The sequence below is a fragment of the Leucoraja erinacea genome, chromosome 19 (genome assembly GCF_028641065.1).
Source record: "Leucoraja erinacea ecotype New England chromosome 19, Leri_hhj_1, whole genome shotgun sequence".
Lineage (NCBI taxonomy): Eukaryota > Metazoa > Chordata > Chondrichthyes > Rajiformes > Rajidae > Leucoraja > Leucoraja erinaceus.
This window is the reverse complement of record NC_073395.1, coordinates 35,175,552-35,198,950: the sequence shown is the minus strand read 5'-3', so window position 1 is coordinate 35,198,950 and position 23,399 is coordinate 35,175,552. Positions and strand designations below refer to the sequence as shown.

Here is a 23,399-nt window from a genome sequence, read left to right as displayed (position 1 = left end):
GTCCTGCGACATGTCCTTCTCATCCACTGTGCGGGTGAAAGCTGATATCCCCGCTGTTTAGGAGTTTCCATATACAATTATTTACTACAGGAAACATTCCGGGATATACATTTACCCGGTGTCGGGTCTCCTCCAGGTTTTGGTCAGTCTGGTCTGGCTGTATGAAGTTGGACACCATGTCCAGTAGATTTTCACGTTCCTGCACTCCCTGCACACTTGATTTCTGTTCTGCAAACCCCTCTTCAGGATCAGCCCAGAACTGACCCCCAGTACTCCCCTCTGACGAGGGAGAAGCACTGTGCAGCCCTACAAGAGGTGCTGCTGTGGGTTTTACATGGAGTCGAGTCACTGTGGGCTATATCTCCCGGAGCCTGTCACGTTGGAGCAAATGCTCCACACACCGCTCCATCCGGCTCCAGCGCTCACGGTCGCTGGCCGCCCGCGGCTGCTCAAAGTCGGACTCCTCTGAGTCCACGACTTTGATGGTTTTTTGTCTTGCCTTACCGCCCGGCCGCGGAGTGGATCTGGCCGGTGCGGAGGCGACATCGGGCACAGCTGATCCCATTATAGGTGATTCAAGTGCCGCCGGCCGCTGCTAGCCCACCAGCTTTGTCGCAGCCCGTTGGTTTCTCCACCTGTAATCAGCATGGGAAAACACAAAAAGACCGCAGCTCTTACCTGCAGGTCCAGGTTTAAATTGTCGCTATGGGGGAACGTCGTTCCACCCCGCCTCCTGCCGTTTTTTACTTGTCAAAAGTCGACGGCCCCATTCTGAATAGTCTCCCGCCCGGCCTTGGTGTTCTGGCCGGCGCGGGACCAAAAGTCAGCACAGCTGATCCCTTACGGGGCTTGTGCCTTCAGCTGCTGCTGGCTCCCGCAACTTCGCGGTCCTCCCCAGCCAGCTTCACTCGCAGCACTTGTGGACACTATTTTGTCCAGCTTCCCCTCCTGTGTAAAAACAGCGCGGGGACAAAAACTACCGCAGAGTAAATCACTTACCTGCAGGTCGCGGTTTCAAACTTACCGCTGCGGGGGAACGTTCCACCCCGCCTGTCGATTCGCAAGCGTGAAAGCGATATGACACGCATGCGTCCTTGCGGAGTTCTTCACGTAGTCACTCACGTGACTCCGAAGTAAAATCTAAAACTTTCATGCAAGTGAACTTTGTTTTTGTCACCATACGGAAGATCTATTTAAATAAATGTATACCGCTCTGTGGAAATTTGACTGAGTCTCTCAAAGTTAAAAATTATCCCTATTACACTATTCCTGCTTTTCAAAATTAAATTTAGCTGGAGAATTGTGATGCTAGTGCAGAGTATTAAAACAATTATTTACTTCCATGATTTTTAATTGCATAATGTGGGAGGGCTGATTGTTGAAACGTTTTATTTTCATATATAAGTTTCCTTCTTGTTAATCAAAATATATTTATTACAAAATTCAATATTGGCCTTATTAAATTTCCAGAGAAGTAGCCCCTATAAATGCAGAGGATGTGGTAACAGGAAAGTCAGACTCCAATGGGCAGTCTGAGTTTGGATCAGATGCAGGTGGGCGGCTGCCGACTCCAAAGCTGAAGACAATTGACAGAGCACTACGAACTCATCATGATCTGACCACACCAGCCATTGGTAGGACCATTTTTTGCTGTAGATCAAATGCCCTCTTTTAGTAATGTGTACACGTTCATGTTACATCATTTGCATTTGCTATCAAACTGTACAACTCCATCCCTTCTGTCGTGGGTTAGACTGACTCCCCCCCCCCCCCATCCCCCCCCCCCCCCATCCCAACCTGTGCACATCCGCAATCCTGGACTTTCCACATCACTTTAATTTCAGGTTTTCATCTAACGTTGGGTTTTATGACTGTTGGCAGACCTCCTGGGATAAATAAAATTCTATCATATTTTATTTAATTGCGTTTTTAAAAGCTGTGGAAATGTGCATGTGGATAAGGAAGACCGGAGAGCACGATATAAATTTAAAGGTTATGATTTTGTAGTATATTATTCTCAAATTTGTTTTAGTTAGTCTCTGCTGTGGATTATATCTTGCTTCTGAGCCTGTTCCAGTTTGTTAATTTCTTCTTGCTCACAGTGGCTGTTCCTTACCCCATGTTTCAACATCTTACTTTCAATAGCAAAATATTATGGCAAGTAAGATTATCCTTGCTGGCTGGGACCGTCCTATCCGAAATTCAATCACTGCTAAACGCCCTTTCCAATGGAGAATCAGGTTAAATTAAAACAAAATACAGAAAATGGTTCCAAATAAGTGGAAATGTGGGAAAGAGGGAGAGGGATTTTCTAAAGTATTCCAAATTTACTCACATTAAAATTGATATGAGATGGGAGATTACAAGCAGAGGAAATGACTTCTAGAAGTTGGTTAAATGTTTACTTGAATTTTAGATAACTATAAAAGCTTTTGTGTAAAATATAATTTCTGAAATTGTCAATATTTTTTGTAAATGGTGTGCTGGAAGTTGTGGGGGATGGAGCAATGAGTGGCAGGGTGAAAATAGAGGAAAATAATTGAAATGCAACCTGCAAAACCCAGAAGACCACATGCACTTGATAATTAAGTCTTCATTTTAATTTTTCTCACCAGGGGGTGCTGTCTTGGTTGCTCCTCGTCAAGTCAGATCACCATCACCACTTCGTAGAAGAAGTCAGCCTCCATTGGGAAAAGCATATTCGCCATACAAGTATTTATCAGAATCACCAGGCAGAATATCGAAAAAGGTACATTCTATGTGAGGGATTTGAAAGACTATAATTATCTTTGTTTAAGTAATCTGCCACAAATTCTATTTCTACTTTCTTTTGATCAAAGTAATCAGATGCATCTAGTGCCCTGGGAACTGTTTCACATTGCAGTTTTATTTGCTTTACTTTCCCTTTTGGGTAATGGATGACTTTCCTTTACAAAGCCTTACTCATAGAGCCATTGAGCCACACAACATGGAAACTGACCCTAAGGTGTAACTTTCCCAGGCCAACCCCATTTACACTAGTTCCCTCTGCCCATGTTTGGCCCATATCCCTCTAAACCGTTCCTATCCGTGTCCCTGTCCAAATTTATATTAAATGTTATGAGAGTACCTGCCTCAATTACCTTCTCTGACAGCTCATTCCATACACCTACAACCCTCTGTATGAAAAGGTTGCCCCTCATTTTCCTATTAAATCTTTCCCCTCTCACCTTAAACTTGTGTCCTCTGGTTCTTGATTTCTCTACTCTGGGTAAAAAACTATGTGCATTTACCCTATCCTCCTCATTATCTTATATATATATATCTAAAAGATCACCCACAGCCTCCTGTGCTCCAAGGAATAAAGTCCTAGCCTGCCAAACCTCTCCCCATTGTTCAGGCCCACAAGTCCGGAAAACATCTTTGTAAATCTTCTCTGATCTCTTTCCAGCTTAATAACATTCTATAGCAGGGTGGCCAAAACAGAATACATGACTCCAAATGTGGCCTCACTAACGTCTTGTACAACTGTAGCATAGCATCCCAACTTCGATACTCAATAGTAACAAAGAGCTGCAGATACTGAAGACCCAGAGTACTGGAGTAGCTAAGTGGGTCAGGCAGCATCTCAGGAGAACACAGATAGGTGACTTTTGGGTCAGGACTCTTCTTCAGATTGATTCAGTTTGAAGAAGAATCCTGTCCCAAAACGTCACCTATCTGTTCTCCTGAGATGCTGCCTGCTACAGCACTCTGTTTTGTCTACTATAATTAATAACACTACAAGTGCTCTCTGTACGGAGTTTGCATGTTCTCCCTGTGACTGTGTGGTTTTACTTCGAGATCTTTGGTTTCCTCCCACACTCCAAAGACGTACAGGTTTGTAGATACATTGGCATAGTAGAAGTGTAAATTGTCCCTAGTGTGTGTAGGCGACCTGGGCATCAACACCTCCCTCTGCAACTGGATACTGGACTTTCTAACCAACAGACCCCAGTCTGTGAGGTTAGACAAGCACACCTCTTCAACCCTCACCCTGAACACCGGCGTTCCACAGGGCTGTGTGCTGAGCCCCCTCCTCTACTCCCTCTTCACCTACGACTGCACACCTGTACATGGTACTAACACCATCATCAAGTATGCAGATGATACAATGGTGATTGGCCTCATCAGCAACAACGATGAGTCGGCCTATAGGGAGGAGGTCCAGCTCCTAGCAGCATGGTGCGCTGACAACAATCTGGCCCTTAACTCCAAGAAGACCAAGGAGCTCATTGTAGACTTCAGAAGGTCTAGGGGCCTCATGCACATCCCCATCCATATTAACGGGACGGAGGTGGAACGTGTTTCCAGCTTCAGGTTTCTGGGGGTCAACATCTCCGATGACCTCTCTTGGACCCACAATACCTCAATGCTGGTCAAGAAGGCTCACCAGCGTCTCTTCTTCCTGAGGAGACTGAAGAAGGTCCATCTGTCTCCTCAGATTATGGTGAACTTCGACCGCTGCACCATCGAGTGCATCCTTACCAACTGTATAACAGTATGGTATGGCAACTGCTCTGTCTCCGACCGGAAAGCACTGCAGAGGGTGGTGAAAATTGCCCAACGCATCACCGGTTCCACACTCCCCTCCATTGAGTCTGTCCAAAGCAGGCGATGTCTGCGAAGGGCGCGCAGAATCGTCAAGGACTGATCTCACTCCAGCCACAGTCTGTTCACCCTCCTACCATCCGGGAGGCGCTACAGTTCTCTCCATTGCCGGACCAGCAAGTCCAAGAACAGCTTCTTCCCTGTGGCTGTTACATTACTTAACTCTGTACCTCTGTGACTGCCAGTCACCCCCCCCCCCCCCACCCCGGCCACTCCTTCCCCCAGAAAAATTGCACTACTACGACTGAATGTACGTGTATATATATATTTATTGCTCATATTCTATGTTCGCTCTTCTGGGGAGATGCTAACTGCATTTTGTTGTCTCTACTGTACACCGCACAATGACAATAAAGTTTGAATCTCAATCTGAATCTGATAGTATTCATGTGCGGGAATCGCTGGTCGGTGCGGATCCAGTGGGCTGAAGGGCCCGTTTCCACGCTGTATCTCTAAACTAAACTAAAAAAACTAAGATAACTTTATTCTTCACATACTGGTGTCTTCCAGCAAGAATTAAGAGTTACAATTACAATTAGAGGTGGGAATTCCAGATGATTTCCATCTTCCTGCTTATCCAGCTTCAACCCCAGTTGTGCTAAAGCTCTTTCTTGGGCTGAAGGTGGATAACGATCCTGGATTCAATCCTGGAACGTTCAGGCCTGTGGGGTTCAGTATGTCACAGCATATCCACTCAGTCATTGAAGGAAGGTGGTGCATGAGGTAATTGCTATTGTCATAAAATGTTATGCAAGATTTTAATAATCATCTTTCTTTACTATCTAGACTGAACTGCTGCGACATTCTCCAGCAGCTGGTGTTAAGACATGTGATCCTATTCCTTTGAGGGAAGAATACATGTCTGGAGATTACAGTAGCCCATCCCATGTAAAGTATGTGCCTTCCGTTCAAGCATTACTGAAGTCTCTTCCTGACTCTGATCAGAATTCTTCAGTTACTGCTTCACCATCTCGGAGCTTCCCACATCGAATACAAGGAACACTTAGACATCCGGAGTTTCAGCATAATGGTAACTTGTCAAACTTGTTGTTAGGGGGACATCTTCAGACTATTGAAATGGGTAAACATGGTAGATTAAATTAATTGCAAGGTGAGGAGAAGCAATATAATTTAATGATTAGCAATTTACAGCTTTTTGAAAGGGAACCAATGATATATAGTACATGAATTTCCAGAGACGTGTGATGGGGAAATCACATGGAGTCATACAGCTTGAAACTATCCTTTGGCACAATTCGTCCAATACCCATATGTGCTCGTCCCATTTGCTTGCGTTTGACCAATAGCCCTCTAAATCTTTCCTATCCATGTACCTGTCCAAATGTATTTTAGATGCTGTTACTGTACCTGCCAGAATCACTTCCTCTGGCAGCTTGTTCATACATACCACCCTCTGTGTGAAAAATGAAAGGTTATTGTGGAAAATGAAAACACATAGTGGGAGGAAACATGTTGTGAATAGATTATTGATTGGCTAAAAGGAAACCGAAAATGGATGAACATAAATGGAACTGCAGATGCTAGTTTTTATACATGAAAATGACACAAAGTGCTCGAGTAACTCAGTGGGTCTGGCAGTCAAGCAACTGGATTTTTCTTTGGTTGACAAGATGTAATGAATGGTGTGCCACAGGGACAGGTGATGGGGGCTCAATTTTTTATGTGAATAACTTGGATGAAGGCATGTCCGTTAAATTTGTGGATGGTACAAAGATGGGTAGGAAAATAAGTTGTGAAGATATAAAAGGATTCAAAGTTCATTGGTTGCTTAAGTGATTGAGTTTGAGCTTTCTTATTTAATGAGAATAGCCAAATGGCCTGGTCCTTATTCATCTTTATATTTGAGACTAATATGTAACTATGAAAGCTAAGACTGAATTTGCAACATGCAGTAACTATTTTAAATGAGCAATGTTTTCTGCAATGGAGCTGTTTGACCTTATGGAAAGATATCTGTTCTCAAGATGAGACTTTCCATTCCAGGACAGCTGAAACATCCTCCTTAATGAAACATGGTTTCCCCTCTACCGTGGTTGATGAATCCCTCACTCACATTTCCTGGATTTCTTCTACTTCTGCTCTCTATCTGCCTTCCCCCGGACAGAACTGAGGTAGAGTTCCCTTAGTCTTCACCGTTCATCCCACCAACCTCTGCATCCAGCATATCACCTTTCATTATTGCCGCCAGCTGCATCAGGATCTTCAACACCGGTCACATCATCCCCTCTCTACCCGTTTCTGCTCTCCACAAGGACAACTCTGACTATGACTCCCTAGTTGACTTCCCTACAACCATAGGAGATGAAACAGTTGGCCATACACCTCTTCACTCAGTTTCATCCAGGAACCTAAATAGCCCACCCAGTTAATGCCAATGGCTCATATGCACCTCATATAACCTCTACCACATTCAGTGCTCACGATGTGGCCTTCTCTACATCGGTGACACCAAGCACGGACTGAGCAAACATTTTGCAAAGCACCAGCTCTCTGGCTGCAAAGGCTATCTTGAACTCCTGGTTGCATGCTTTTTCAACTCCCCTTCCAATCTCCACACTTACCTGTCTGTTCCCAGCCTTCTCCACTGTTGGTGGACACCAAATGCAAACAACTCCTCATATTCCAACAGGGTGATTGACACCCAAAGGCATGAATATTGGATTTTCTAATGTCAGGTGACCAGCACCCCCTTCGATTTATTTCTCTCTCCTTCTGATCCACTCAGCTTCTCTCACCCCATTACCTAATTTTATGCTCCTTCTCCCCACCTATTCCTTCTGTCTATTACCCACCCACAGCTATCTGGTTCCATCTGCCATTAACCCTTGCTTATCTTGTACCATGTATCATCTTTGCTAATAGATTCCAGCCTCTTGTGTTGTTAATTATCACATTCCAGCGCCTGCCTCCACCTATAGCTTCCCAACTCCACCCCCTAACTTGGCTCCATCTGTCTCCATGTTTCTATCTGACGTCCACCAGCCATCATCTCACTGGGTTCACCTATCGCCTGCCTGCCTCTGCCTCGCCCCACCCACTTATCTCTTTATATTGTCTAGCTCCCATCTATACTCTCAGTTCTGAAGCATAGTCTTGACTCGAAACATTTTTCTGTTTGTCCTCGCTGTGTTCCTTCAGCAGCTCGTTATTTGCTTGGAGAGATTTAACATATGATTTTGTGCGTCCCTTTGTTCTTTGTCAGATTGGAATTATCAGTTTACTGACCCAGCACGAAACGGGTTGCAGTTTTGTTATTTCTACCCTTTAATGTGGAGTTCTGTTGGGACTGTAAAGTTCTCTTTGTGAACATTGAGAGCGAATGTGATGTGTTGTGGTTTGAAGGTGTCCATGCTATTGAAGGAAATAATATTTCACTGTAAGCACTGTTTTCTCTTGTAATGTTCTAGCATTAACAATACTTTACTTAAAAACGTTGCTCATAAGTATAGATATATCATTTTTAAAATATACAGTTTAGCTGGGGGGGGGGATAATGGGTGTTTCAAAATCTGGGGAAAATTGTGTAATGAGAATAAATATTAACTTCCTTTTGTAACTCAAATGAAGGTAATACTGGAGGACCCAGGACCGGACTGCTGAGGCTTCAGTTAACAGATGCAGCTGGAGCAGACAATGGTATTTGCTTAGTTTTTCAATCATAATTCAAACCACGCTTAATATATCGTCTTAGATGGGGTTATTATAGAATTTATGCCATGGTGTAACAGGGTAAAGGGTGACCTAATCCACGAGCTCTGGCGAGTTTGTCCTCGACTCATACTCGCAGCATGGTCGACACGAGGTCGTAGGAGGTCTTTGTAACTCTCCTTCATGCTTGAGAGTAGTCCCCGTGTGCTTGAGGCCTCGGCTAGGTCACGGCGTATTTTTCAACAAGTTTAAAAATGCCTGCGAGTAAAAAAGGTTGCCATGGAAAAAATCTATACTTTTTTTACTCGTAGGTTTAGTCATAGTAGGTAATCGAGGGTAGTCGAAGGTAGTCGTAGATAGTCTTTATTATAGTCGAAGGAGATCGAAGGAGGTCGTCTTCACTCTCCACTATTCGGTGTCCAATTTTCCCGAGGTTAGTCATAGCTAGTTGAAGCTAGTCTTCAACACAGTCGAAGGAGGTCTTCAACATGACATTTTTTCGAACTCTCCTAAACTGGCCAATTAGGTCGCCCAAGTGGTAATTCAGTGATTCCTCACCATATTCTAAAAAGTACTGGAAGAAGTAGAAGGGATATTAACAGAAATGAAAAATAATTAAAGATGAGTTTATTCAATAGACAGATGCTTGAAAATAGTTTAACTGCTCTACACTTATGTCTGTAGTTAGTCCAAATCAACAGGTGGGAATGGGATGTCTTCTCCATCAGGTCTGCAGTCAGGCACAGTTACCCACTTTCCACTGTCTTGTTCATCTATTGTATAGAACCCTTTGCCAAATTCATCAGGAAGGATGAGAGCATGAGAGGAGAGACATTGCCAGGCAGTGGGAGCATTCAGGTCAAAACCTCCCTGCACATGGACGATGTCGCTGTCTTCTGCTCGGATCCAGGGTCGGTCCGCAGATTGAATAGCATCTACGGCCAGTTTGAATCTGTATCGGGAGCCAGAGTCATCCTCGAGGAGATCGAGACCATGATCTTCGGCAACTGGCCTAACCAGTCTTGCTTCCCCTTTAACATCACGTTTGACTTCTTGAAGGTGCTGTGGATCTGCTCCGGGAAGGCAGAGACATGTGACAGGAATTGGCTGGAGCGGATAGCCAAGGTCAGAAAGAAATTGGGTCTCTGGATGCAGTGTTCCCACTCAATAACGGGTATACATTTCATTATCAGGTGTGGGGTGCTCTTGGGGCTGCTGTACTTGGCCAAGCATGACTCGTTCCCCGCTCCTATGGCTAGGTGATCACCCGGGCCATCTTCGAGTTTAACTGTGGTTCAAAAATGGACCGGGACTGACGGGTCATGATGCACAAGCCGGCAGACAACGGGGGCAAAAGTGTGTCTACCGTTGCCCCACACCTGATGACCACCTTAGTATGTGGCTGCACCAGGCTGCGTGTAGAGCCAAAGTACATGGGCACGAAATGTCACTACTTGCTGAGGTTCTACATTTTCCCGGTGTTGCGAAGGATGGGCCTGGAGCAGATGCCACGCAATGTGCCAGTCAGCTGGACATTACCCTAATGTGATGTCGTTTGTTGAAAGGTTCTTCCAGACCAACACCTTTGACCACAAGTCCATCAGGCAGTGATCAGCATGGAACATCCTGCAGACACTGCAGGAAAAGAGCTAGATGAATCCAGTGACGTGGCTCCCCGAGTAGACTACCCAGCTTCTCTGGCAAAATGTTTCATCGCCAAAACTCACCAACAAGATGTCGCTTGGCTGGTGGGGAGGGAGGCCCTCCAAATCAGATCCTTCATGCACTGTCAGAATCTTACTACCAGTGCATGCTCGCCCTCGGGTTGGCTCCTATGGAGACAGTTGCCCACCTCAGAGAGTGTGGATTTATGAAGAAAGGGTGGTGGTGTTTACACACACATTGTTAAATGACAGCATTTTTGGAATTTAGTGTAAGACTCTAGAAGAAAGTTTTCCCATTATTTTGACAAGTGTATCTCAGGTTAATTATAAAATATTGATCGATATGCATAAGAAGGAAATAGACCAGGGAAAACTATTATAGTCAAGCACACACTTCAAAGAACAATTAATATGAAATTTAATTTTTTATTTGCATTTAGGTAGTGAACAAAAGTGTTTTTTATTATCAAACATGGACATGGTAGATCTGTTTTGGACATATTACTATAGTGGAAACACAAGAGATTGCAGATGTTGGAATCTGGAGCAATTCCTAGGCAATGAATTCCTCATTTCATTTTTCATGTTGCCATTTATTGTTCAAAATTAATGCTCAATATTGAGCTTGAGGCCTTGCTCGGGACTGACTGTGCCCCACCGCGGGGACGTGGACTTACCATCGGATCCGATCCCTTGCCTGGGATCGACGCTCCAACCGCGGCCTGCGGATTTTACCATCGAGAGCTCGCAGTCTCGGTTGAGACCATCGTTGGGAGCTCCAAAAGCCACACGACGTTCAACTAGCCCTGACCCAGGGTAGATCGCCTGGTGCGGGGGAGCTGAGATTCCCCCCCCGATTCAGGTGCTTGATCGCCCTGACGAGGAAGGCCCACCGCTGGCTATGGGAGTAAGATCGTTCTGTCAACGGAAGGTTAGAGGCCCCCGACCGCTGGAGGATAAAGAATGGAGAGATTTAACTTTTTATCGCCTTCCATCACAGTGAGGAATGCGGAGGTGTCACTGTAGTGGATGTTTATATTAAAATGCATTTTGTGTGTTCTATTGATTTTTATTAGTATGACTATGGCATATGAAATTCCTCGAACGTTGCAAAACATACTTGGCTAATAAAATATGATTATGATTATAAATAACCCACTGCACAATTTATTGAAATTTTGCTTAATTACCTTGTGGTTTAGTATGGTTACTTGAGGTCTTGTTAGATGTAGTATAACATATAGATGTAGTTAGATGGTTACTTGATATAATGTTAGATGTAGTATAATGGAAAGGGTTCTTACTTTGAACACCACCTTATTCAAAGGTCATTGAGATATACGAAGGAGGTAGGGACATTTTAGATCATAAAGAGCACAAGGCCAATTAGAGAAATCTATATTATAACGGAATAAAATCACCAAAAGTATAAGTTTGCTTATCGTTACATTTAAACCTCATTTTTCCCCCAATATGTTTTAATTGCCAATAATTGTGAGTTGGGCCAATGAGTTGGGATTGGGATAACCTAAACACCAGGAGATGAAAAAAAAATCACTGCGTTCATGAGGGCAGCACAACACAATTTTTGTAGACAATCCAAGACGAAAGATGTAAAATATATATAAAACATTTTCCAATTTATTTAATTAATAATACATTTAACATCCATAGTCTTGAATCACAGATTTCGAATGGAAATATTCATCTACTAATCATCTCTTCTGGATTTAATTTTAGGGTTAGGAACAAGATCTTTCATAGAGACCTTTACATTTATTTCCCATGCCAACTTGTTTTATGCTTAATAATGAATAAAATCTGATTTTTCACTTTTTCCTGAGGATTTGCATGTCAATATATATATATTTTACTCATATATATATATATACCTCATACCTCGTGTATATATACCTCATATATTTTCTACTGGATGGTTACAATATGTTTCAACATTCATAAATTGTATTTGTTCCATATTTATTATTTACTATTTTGTTTACATTGATGAGGCATTGTTCAGTTAACAAAGTAACAAGTGAATTTTTAATTTTCACGTTTCTTTTGCAATCAAATAAAATTAAACTAATTTGAAGTCAATTATATTGTCGAGCATTCTAAGAAAGCTATTGAATTCATTTGAAATCATGATATTTCAATATATACGGTATGAAATAAATTCAAAGAGATTCCAAACTACAAACTCTTGTTTGCCCTGGGAATTCGGGCTTTTTTGTTTTGCTATAAGTTTAATTTATTGAACTTTTTTTGCTTGTTTTATTATCCTTGATTATTGTCATTGAGTACTGTCTTTACAGATCTGTTATGCTGTGCTAGTACAAATGTTATTGTTTCGTTTCAGAACAAATGACAATTAAATACTCTTGGTTCTTGAGATGCTGGAATCTTAAGCAAAAAACTAAGTGCTGAAGGAACTCAGCAGGTCAGGCAGTATCTTTGGAGGAAATGGACAGGTGATGCTTCGGGTTGGGGCTTTTCTTCAGACTCATTCGACTAGGATTTTACTTCGGAGTCACGTGAGTGACTACGTGAAGAAGCCCGCCACGACGCATGCGTGTCATATCGCTTTCACGCTTGCGAAACGACAGGTGGGGTGGAGCGTTCCCCCGCAGCGGTAAGTTTGAAACCGCGACCTGCAGGTAAGTGATTTACTCTGCGGTAGTTTTTGTCCCCGCGCTGTTTTACACAGGGGGGGAAACTGGACAAAATAGTGTCCACAAGTGCTGCGAGTGAAGCTGGCTGGGGAGGACCGTGAAGTTCAGCAGCTGAAGGCACAAGCCCCGTAAGGGATCAGCTGTGCCAACTTTTGGGTCCCACGCTGGCCAGAACACCACGGCCGGGCGGGAGACTATTCAGAATGGGGCCGTCGACTTTTGACAAGTCGAAAACGGCAGGAGGCGGGGTGGAACGACGTTCCCCCGTAGCGACAATTTAAACCAGGACCTGCAGGTAAGAACTGCGGTCTTTTTGTGTTTTCCCATGCTGATTACAGGTGGAGAAGACAAGGTCTGCGACAAAGCTGGTGAGGGAGGACCACGGAGCAGCGGGCAGCCAGCAGCAGCCAGCGGCACTCGGATCACCGATAGTGGGATCAGCTGTGCCCGATGTCGCCTCCGCACCGGCCAGATCCACGCGGCCGGGCGGTAAGGCTAGACACAAAAACAAACAAGGTCGTGGACTCGGAGGAGTCCGACTTTGAACAACCGCGGGCGGCCAGCGACCGAGAGCGCTGGAGCCGGATGGAGCGGTGTGTGGAGCATTTGCTCCAACGTGACAGACTCCGGGAGATGGAGTCGGGTCACTATGGGCCCTATGATAAACCCACAGCAGTACCTTTTGAAGGGCTGCACAGTGCTTCTACCTCATCAGAGGGGAGCACTGCGGGTCAGTTCTGGGCTGACCTGGAAGAGGGATCCGCAGAAGGAAAGACAAGTGTGCAAGGGGTGCAGGAACGAGAGAACCTACTGGACTAATAAAAGGGACTCCAACAAAAACCCACTACAGCCAAAGACAGCACCCCTACGCACCCACCAGCAGAACTGGTGAAAGCTCGAAGGCCCGGTATTCAAAACATGAGTCTTTTTTAGGCCATGGCCCAGGCCGGCCTTCTTGGAAGATGCGGGGACCTCCAACGCCAACCAAACCGAAAATCCAGACACCAGCGCAACAACAGCAGCGAAGAACCTACAAAAAGAAGTAAACCTGCCACTGGTAACTATGGAGGTAGGTGGGTCTGGTTCCCTACAAAATATAGGGAGCATGGAGGTTGGGGGGAGATTACACTCTTTTCTGAATGCATTGAGCATGTTAACAACCGATACTTACATCTTAAGCAGTATCCAGGGATACACAATAGAGTTTATACACAAGTACAGCCCTCCTGTTCAACATATACCAAACCGAATGTTCGTACTTTCTGGTAAAGAAAAATCAGAAGCGCAGGCTGAACTGGAGCGGCCTTACGCAAAGGGGTAATTGAAAAATCCCAACACGAACCGCTAGAATTCGTGTCCAATATCTTTACCAAAATCAAAAAAGATGGTGGTTGTCGCATCATCATAGTATCTGACCAAATTGAATACATTTGTACAATATATTCATTTTAAAATGGAAACCTTTGTTACTGCTAAACAATTGATTTCCAAAGGTTACTTCTGGCTAGCATCGATTAAAAAATGCTTACTATTCAGTGCCTATACGAGGTGACCACAGATGTTACTTAAAATTCAACTGGATGGGACAGCACTGGCAATATAGAGCGCTGCCAAATGGGTTAACATCAGGCCCCAGGCTGTTCACTACAATTTTGAAACCAGCCCTAGCGTTTCTACGGCAACGAAAACACATGGTCATGGCATATCTAGATGACATGCTTATTGTGGGCAAAACTTTGGAATTGGCCAAACAAACTGTAACAGCCACAAAACAGTTATTTGAAAAACGGGTTATCCATCCAGTTAAATCTAAATTAACGCCTTCCACTACTATGGACTATTTGGGGTTCACCATTGACTCGGTTCACATGTCGGTGACTTTGCCAAAGGGAAAGGCTAATTTACTAATGAGGCTTGCAATAACCTCATTGACATACAATTTGGCAGTGGTGTATCCAGAGAGATATTTGGATATCAGCTACTTACCTACCAGATAAACTAAATTTAGTGGCAGACACCAGGTCACGCAAATTTAATGAAAACACCGAATGGATGTTGAATAAAAAGTATTTGCCGATATTACAGCACGATATGGAACACCAAATATCGATCTATTCGCATCCAGGCTTAATCACCAGTTATCAAATTATGTTTCATGGGAACCAGACCCTGGGGCAGCGGCGACAGATACATTTTCGCTGCATTGGGGGGGGGGGGGGGGGGGGGGAATTTTTTATTTATGCATTCCCTCCTTTCTGCCTCATCAGTCGGGTATTAAGGAAAATACAGCAGGACTCTGCGTCTGGTATTTTGGTAGTACCCGATTGGCCTACTCAACCATGGTTCCCAGTGATAATGAACATGGTATTAAAACCATGTATCACCATCCCGAATAGACCAGACTTGTAGGTTCATCCCGCAACAAGGGATAGCCACCCATGCCATAACTATTTGAATTTATTAATTTGTAGAGTTTAAGAATACCTCTACTACAGCTGGGACTGACGGACCGAACAGTGAATATGATTTCGGCGGCCCAAGGACAGTCCACCAAAAAACAGTATCTGGTCTATATCAGGAAGTGGGAGATGTATTGTAACAAAAACAGCATCACCTACAGAGATATGAACATCCCGTCTGTTCTGGAATACCTGGCAGGCCTCCATTATGATGAGGGGCTCAGTTATAGTGCCATCAACTGCGCCAGAAGTGCCTTATTGACTTATCTATGGCAAAGAACAGAGCGTCACTCTGTTGGAACTCACCCACTGGTAACAATGAGGGGAATTTTAATACCAATCCCCCAAGAACCAGGTACTCCCAAATATGGGATGTGAGTATTGTCCTGAAGATGCTCAGGAATTGGTCTCCAGCAACAGCTCTGTCCCTACATAGACTGACATTAAAAACAGTCATGCTAATGGCATTGGTCATGGCACAAAGGGTACGGTCATTACATAAATGAAGATCTGGAAACATGACTTCTTCATCTGAAAACATTACGTTTCATATTTATGAATTAGTGAAACAGAACAGACGGGAATCAGCAGACCTCAATATCGAATTTAGGTCTTACCTAACAGATGATCGTCTCTGTATAGTAAAACATTTGTCGTTATATATGGAGATAACGAAAATCAACTGAGGCAATGAGAAGGCACTTTTAGTCAGCCATAAGCAACCACACAAAAAAGTGTCGGTCCAGACCATCTCAAGATGGCTGAAACAGGTCTAACACAGGCTGGGGTGGATACTAATATTTTAAATCTCATTCCACCATCCAGTTGGATGTACCAATGGACCAAATCCTCAAGGCAGCAGGATGGTCAGGCGAAAAAACACTCCAACTATTTTATCATAAACCAGTCATTAAACATGGAACATTTGCAGAAACAATTTAAGTTCTGTAATTTAATTACCCCATAAATAGGGGCTATAATTTGTGTTAATCAATTCATGGATTTCAATGTCGGATTCATGTCTAAAATATGTTGACACAATTCCTCCTACAGTCATCAAGGCAGATGTGATGCATGGACTCGTTTCCAGGGCATGAAATCACAGAGCTTTAAAATCTTCACGTAGTCACTCACGTGACTCCGAAGTAAAATAGTAAGATTAAACGAGAATTTACCAGTTTGAAGTTTGATCTGTATTTTATGAGGAGTTACGATGAGGGATTACGTGCCCTCCGCTCCCACCCTTGATCATATACTTAACTGGTATCTCTTCTCTAATCTTACTATGTTTAGTCATTACAGTTATCTGTGATTTCACACCGCTGCTTTGAAGAATGACAAGCATGCGTCGTGGCGGGCTTCTTCACGTAATCCCTCATCGTAACTCCTCATAAAATACAGATCAAATTCAAACTGATAAGTTCTCGTTTAATCTTACTATTAAAACTAGGACTGCTATTTTGTCCTTAGACCAGTAATACATGAAATTGGGAAAGTAAGTGGGTTTTACAATATCTAAAATATTAATGTGATTCAAGCTCTCTTTATTCTCTCTTGCAGAGGAAGATCAATTGTCTCTAATATCTATATAATCAGTCTGAAGAAAGGTCCCAACTTGTAATGTCATCTGTCTTTCCCTTCACAGATGCTACCTGACTCGCTGATTTCCTCCAATACTTTGTTTTCTGTTAGCAGAATGAATTGCGAGCTAACTTTGGAATAGACCATAGAGAGAGGAACTTAAAGGGTGGCCATTCACGATGAAAGATAGATAAAAATGTTTCAGTGCTGAGACCATTGCTAATCATAATTTGCATTTATGATATAGACTGAAATCACATACACATTGCAAATTATATCATCCGACGTTAATGGGGAAATGCAACACATTATTGGGAGACATTAATAAATTTGCAGAATGGACAAGTATCTGGGAAATACAGTAAGTGTAACGGAAATAGTAGGTTGCTTATTACTCAGAAGGAACGAGTGTGGTGGAGTAGAGAAATATAGAAACAAAAATAGAAATCCAATAATCGTTAAAAAGTGTACGTAGAAGTAAAAAGTTATTACAAATTAAACTAAACCAGGCATCAGGATTTATTTTTTCAAGAGAATTAAAATGCAAGAAAGTTGTGCCAAAATTGTTTCAGACCTCAAGCTGTTGTGATGAAGCCTTTGACCAAAAATGTTAATTTTGTTTCTCTTTCCACAAATGCTGCCTGACTAGCAGTTTCTATATTTCCTGTATGCATTTTATTTTGAGCTATCAGTCAATTTTCAACATTTATTAGTATTATTCTGGTCACACTGCATTATAAAAAATCTTGTGGATGCACTGGGGATCGTGCAGAATATTTAAGAGGATGATACCAGAAATGTTAAGCAATGCAAATTGGACGAGGAAATGGACAGATAGACAGTCCTTTTCCATCATGCGGTAGAAGGATCCCAACCCTAAACAGCATCTGTCCATTCTCCTCCACAGATGCTGCCTGATATACTGAGTTCCTCCAACATTTTGTTTTTAAAATCAGCATTGTGCTTATTGAAGCTAGGACTCTGCTACTTTGTCCAAAGATCAGTCATACATGAATTTGTGATAGTAAAGGTGCTTCAACACCAGTACAAAAAAAAAGTTAACATGCGATTCAAGCCTGGTTTATTCTCTCTTTCAGAAGATGATCGAATGTCACAAATATCTGCACGATCAGCAGCATCCAGTTCACTGGCCTCTCAAGTTCTCGAACGTGCTCAGAAAAGGAGAGATAACTTCTGGGGCAAGAACCTATGAACTTTCAGATAGTGATTCTTATCAAGAAAGATGTGTGGCGTTTGGTAAGGTGTGAGATTTTTTCTAATCAGACAACTAAATCCTGTTCAGATTTGAATTCGCATTTTTGCTTTGGATGTGATAAAGGTTACACTTTTCCCTTCTATTTGTTATTTAAAAACGTTTGGTTTATTGTGTTTCGTGTGTTTAGATGCTGAGAACATTTCAGGTTTTGGTGTTTGCTAAAATTTTACAATAAAAAAGATTCACAAAATACAACCTAATTTCAGCACCACAGAATAAAGTTAAAACATTACTAACTTTTAATGTCTGTATAAAATGGAATTCCACAGGATAATTTTAATAAATTATTTTTTTAATAAAAACATGAATGATGAATTTGTGTTATGGATCAGGATTATTATGTAAGATTAATTCTTAGCTTGATGCTACTGCTATAACAATCTACACAGAATATTTGTGCAGAGATATGGTTTCCATGATTTACTCCATTGCTGATCCAGATGGAAAAAGCTGCTACACTCAATGCAGTCGACATGGTGCAGAGCAACTCCTGTCAACTCTCATTGAATCCAATGCAGAACATGGCTGTCACTTCACTTAAATTATGGAAGCACTTTATGAACCTGATGCTTACTATAGATTCAATACTACTACAAACATTGGCAACAACGGCTATTCTGCTTCAGCACAATTGCACTGCACTTGTTTAGAAGTTGCTGATACAACTATGTCTACATTCAAGTCACATCATTAATACTGCCACAGGGTACCAATAGTTGGAATAATCATGTCTTTTACATTTTGCTTGAAGCCTGAGGAGAGCCATGTTTAATATGCAAATAACAATAACTTGCAAAAATTCATAAATCCTGAATCGGAACCCGGGGAAAGTCACCGAGGTAAGACCTGTCCAGGTTCAGGAAATGCCATTGGGATAAATGAAACTATATGACTGACTGCTGGCGTGTAGCAACCCAATGAATCTAATGTGTGATGGCTTGTGGTGGGAATTGACTTTAGAGGAAAATGGTGAAACCTTTTGGAAGGAAATCTTCTTGAACTGTTGCCAGCTATCCCAAAGCCCAGAGTCATACAATTCTACAAATGCAAAGACTTCATATCACCATAGATAGACACAAAATGCTGGAGTGACTCAGCGGGACAGGCGGCATCTCTGGATAGGAAGTGATGTTTTGGGTCGAGACTGTTCTTCAGACTTAGTCAGGGGAGAGGAAGACACAGATATGGAAGGGTAAGGTGTCAAACCGAGGCATCAAGGGGACGAAGCTCAATGAAAATGTAGAATAGATCATTGTTAGCTAAGGGAAGGCGACAATGAAGCATACAAAGATAAAATTTAATCAGGAGTACAGTCAGACTGGTCGGAGAACTAGGATGGGGAAGGGATGATGAGAGAGAGAAAGCAAGGGTTACTTGAAGTTTGAGAAGTCAATATTCATACCGCTTGGTTGTAAGCTACCCAAGCGAAACATGAGGTGATGTAGCTCCTATTTCCGTTGGACCTCACTCTGGTGACAGTGGAGGAAGCCCAGGAAAGAAAGGGCAGTATGGGAATGGGAGGGAGAGTTAAAGTGTTTAGCAGTGTTGTAAGTTTAGCCGGACTGAGTAGAGGTGTTGTAGGTTTCGGTGGACTGAGCAGAGATGTCCAGCGAAACGATTGCGGAGCCTGCGCTTGGTCTTGCCGAAATATAGGAGTCCACACCTGGAACAGCGGATACAGTAGATGAGGTTGGAAAAGGTGCTCTGCCTCATCTGAAAGGACTGTGAGGACGGTCGAGGGAAGAGGTATAGGGACAAGTATCACCATCTACATTCTGACATCCAGGAATGGCACTGCTTGGAAGTTGCAATATTAGTGCCAAGATGATGTGCAGTGCAGTTAATTTCCACTGTTCAGAAATGACAACAATAAACTAGTCTGAAGAAGATTCTCGACTCGAAACGTCACCCATTCCTTCTCTCCAGAGATGCTGCCTGTCCCGCTGAGTTACTCCAGCTTTTTGTGTCTATCGTCGGTTTAAACCAGCATCTACAGTTTCTTCCTGCACAATAAACTAGCTGTAACGATAACCAGTTCTGTTTTTTTTTTAATAGAGTCAGCCAATTCTTTATCATTCTAATAAATAGAATGATGTTTTTGGCAAAAGTAGACAGGCAGCAGCTGCTTACAGGCAAGGTCTACATTCGAAACGTGGGAGTCGCTCAAAGGTGCAAACATACATTATGCCGAGAACTGACGCTTTCGCTTACTTGCAAATTTCGCAAAATAAATAGGTGTGTGTTTTTTCGTGCACATGACCGTGCAGATTTGCATACTGAATGAACTTTCCAGGAAAGCAGCGCTAGTCCCCGGCGTTTCCTCTAGCAGCTGCGGGCAGCGGTTGAATACGATGTGCTTCGGTTTCATAGACGTTTCCCTCTCCGCGAAACTAGAGCAACCTCGGTTGGAATCGCTGCATTTCCAGAGGACCCCGGGGAACTCCGCACGCGGTTCTGGGGCTTCGTTCCCACCAGTGTAGTTGAGAGCCATATCCAATAGCCAGCATTGGATACAAACGTGTGTATGCATGCATGCACTCAGGTGAAGAGACAATGGAAGGTATAGTCACACATCCAGCACAGAATCTAAATTAAACTATAAACAATTGTAGGTGCCAGCTAATAGGCAACGTCACAGGGTGGTGGGTGTATGGAACAAGTTGCCAGAGGAGGTAGTTAAGGCTGGGACTATCCCAACGTCTAAGAAACAGTTAGACAGGTACATGGATAGGTACACAAAAATGCTGGAGAAACTCAGCGGGTGCAGCAGCATCTATGGAGCGAAGGAAATAGGCAACGTTTCGGGCCGAAACCCGTCACAACGTGTTGAGAGTGACAAGTAGGAAGCTGTTATTGAGAGATAAAGTGAGAAACAAGGCCTGCGTTTATACGGTTTAGTTCAGTTTATTGTCACGTGTACCGAGGTACTGTGAAAAACTTTTGCTGCATGCTAACCAGTCTATACATACCATCGAGCCATTTTAGTGTATAGATACAAGCCAGGAAAGTCCAATCAAGGATAGTCCGAGGGTCAGCAATGAGGTAGATAGTAGTACAGGACTGCTCTCTGGTTGTGGTGGAGTGATTCAGTTGCCTGATAACAGCTAGGAAGAAACTGTCCCTGAATCTGGAGGTGTGCGTTTTCACACTTCTATACCTTTTGCCTGATGGGAGAGGGGAGACGAGGGAATTCATCTTTGAAGTATAAACAAAGAAGTTAAATTAGTACAATGTAATGGGATTGAGGTCACACAAAACTCTATTGATTTTTGCGAGCACATCAGTTACAACAGAAGAAACCTCATGTAGAGGCATTTGCTTTGCAGATTCTGCAATTGTGATAGCAAGTGCCAGTTACTGCCACCAACACAACTTGCCCTGATCTCTAACAGTCAACCACATGAAATGGCACAAGCCACTGATGGATTTAAGAGAAGAGTGGCCAGGGTGTGACTCATCCTTGATTATGCTGCTGGCCTTGCTGAGGCAGCGTGAGGTATAAATGGAGTAAATGGAAGGGAGGTTGGTTATTGTGAGTGTCTGGGCTGTATTCACAATTTGCTGCAATTTCTTGTGGTCTTGGTTGGAGCTGTTCCCAAGTAGCCTTAAAGTGTAAAAGCCCTGTCCCACTTTCCCGAGTTACTCACGAACTCTCCCAAGTTTTCCCCTTGATTCGAACTTGGGGAATGTCGGTAGCGAGCTCGTAGGAGGCCGTAGTAGTTTGTAGATGTTTCGTAGCGGCTCGTAATGCCAGCTGTAGGAACTCAGGGCATCAGGTAAGTCGGGACGTTTTTTCAACGTTGAAAAATGTCCACTAGTAAAAAAAAATAACCCAGATTATCTACGAATGGCTAACCGTAATTCTCCAAGTTTGAAAAGAGGATAACTCAGGAGAGTTCGTGGGTAACTCGGGAAAGTGGGACAGGGCCTTTAGCCTTGTTACCTTGTACATTTGCTTTCCGTGTCCAGCATAATGTTCCCCCCTGGAGTTTGCACTTTGTGGGTGGATAGTGATAAAAATGATGCCCTTAGCTTGGGAAATGTCTCTATCACTTTTATGTTTATTAGGTTGTGGCGTTCTCTGGCGATGTTATTGTTTACTGTGCATTCCTAACTCCACGAACTGAAGAAGCAGTTGGCGATCGAGAAAATTTAGAAATCTGACTTTTTATAAATATCAATCTGGTGCTTTCATGATTACGACTACTCAGACTAACTCCTTTTAAATTCCAGATTTTAATTAATGACGTATTTACTTTTCCATCTGGATGAATGGTCCAAGACTGTCGCTTGGGTTAGTAAAGTCACTAGATCCTTGCTAAATGTGTGAATATACCTTCCATTGTTACCTTTCCACTTATTGAATCAATCTGCAGGAACAGAAATCTGATCATTATACATCTTTGAGTCTCAAGAAGGGTTCCAACTCAAAACACCACCTCATCCTTGCCCTCCAGAAATGCTGCCTGGCCCACTAAGTTACTCAAGCTCTTTGTGTTTTATTCAAGATTCCAGCATCTGCAGTTCCTTGTTGCTCCTCTGCATATCGTGCTTCCTTTTTGGGTAGGTTTTACTTAGTTTCAACAGCAGCATTAAAACAAGTTCTTGATTATGAGCAGGATGACAGTAAGTTCCTAGTATTGTGGGAATAGTGAGGAGCAAAGTGATTAATCATGGAATTCATGATGTTTCGCAACTCTTAGGATACCTTATACTCATCACAAGTTGCTGGGACATTTACACCATGATAACACATCACTTTAAACTCACAATTTTACACTCCATCCACTCCTGCTCTCATCATCATTATCTGGTTTTGGAAAACTATTGTCAATTCTGACACAAGGAACTGCAAATGCTGGAATCTTGAGGAAAACGCAAAATGCTGGGGTGGCTAGGACGGCACGGTGGCATGGTGGCACAGCAGTAGAGTTGCTGCCTTACAGTGTCAGAGGCCCAGGTTAGATCCTGACTACGGGTGTTGTCTATACGGAGTTTATACATTTCCACCGTGACCATGTGGGTTTTCCCCGGGTTCTCCGGTTTCCTCCCACACTCCAAAGACGTAAATGTTTGTAGGTTAGATATGCAGGAAGGAACTGCAGATATTGGTTTAAACTGAAGATGGACACAAAAATGCTGCAGTAACTCAGCGGGTGATGTTTTGGGTATTTTCTGGAGAAGGGCCTCGACCCAAAGACCCATATTCCTTTTCTCCAGAGATGCTGTCTGACCCGCTGAGTTACTCCAGCTTTTTAATAGGTTAAATGGCTTCGATAAAAGTTGTAAATTGTCCTTAGTGTGTAGGATAATGCTAGTGTACAGGGAACGCTGGTCAACATGGACTCAGTAGAGGCTGAAGGGCCTGTTTCTAAAGCAGGCCAGGCAGTATCTGTGGAGCTAATGGACAGGTCATCTTTTTGCTCAGGACCCTCCAGAGTGATTG

General features: G+C 43.1%; 1 protein-coding gene across 1 annotated transcript in view; it reads left to right on the top strand.

Annotated features, from left to right (window-relative positions):
• mdm1 (Mdm1 nuclear protein) overlaps nucleotides 1-18,255 on the top strand; it is a 39,696-nt gene extending 21,441 nt beyond the window's left edge. The window contains exons 11-15 of the mRNA XM_055650824.1: nucleotides 1,471-1,634; nucleotides 2,616-2,749; nucleotides 5,416-5,659; nucleotides 8,218-8,286; nucleotides 17,775-18,255. Coding sequence (XP_055506799.1) covers nucleotides 1,471-1,634; nucleotides 2,616-2,749; nucleotides 5,416-5,659; nucleotides 8,218-8,286; nucleotides 17,775-17,890 — 727 coding nt within the window. The 3' untranslated portion in view covers nucleotides 17,891-18,255. The remainder of the gene's footprint in view (nucleotides 1-1,470; nucleotides 1,635-2,615; nucleotides 2,750-5,415; nucleotides 5,660-8,217; nucleotides 8,287-17,774) is intronic.
• Nucleotides 18,256-23,399: the final 5,144 nt, after the last annotated feature.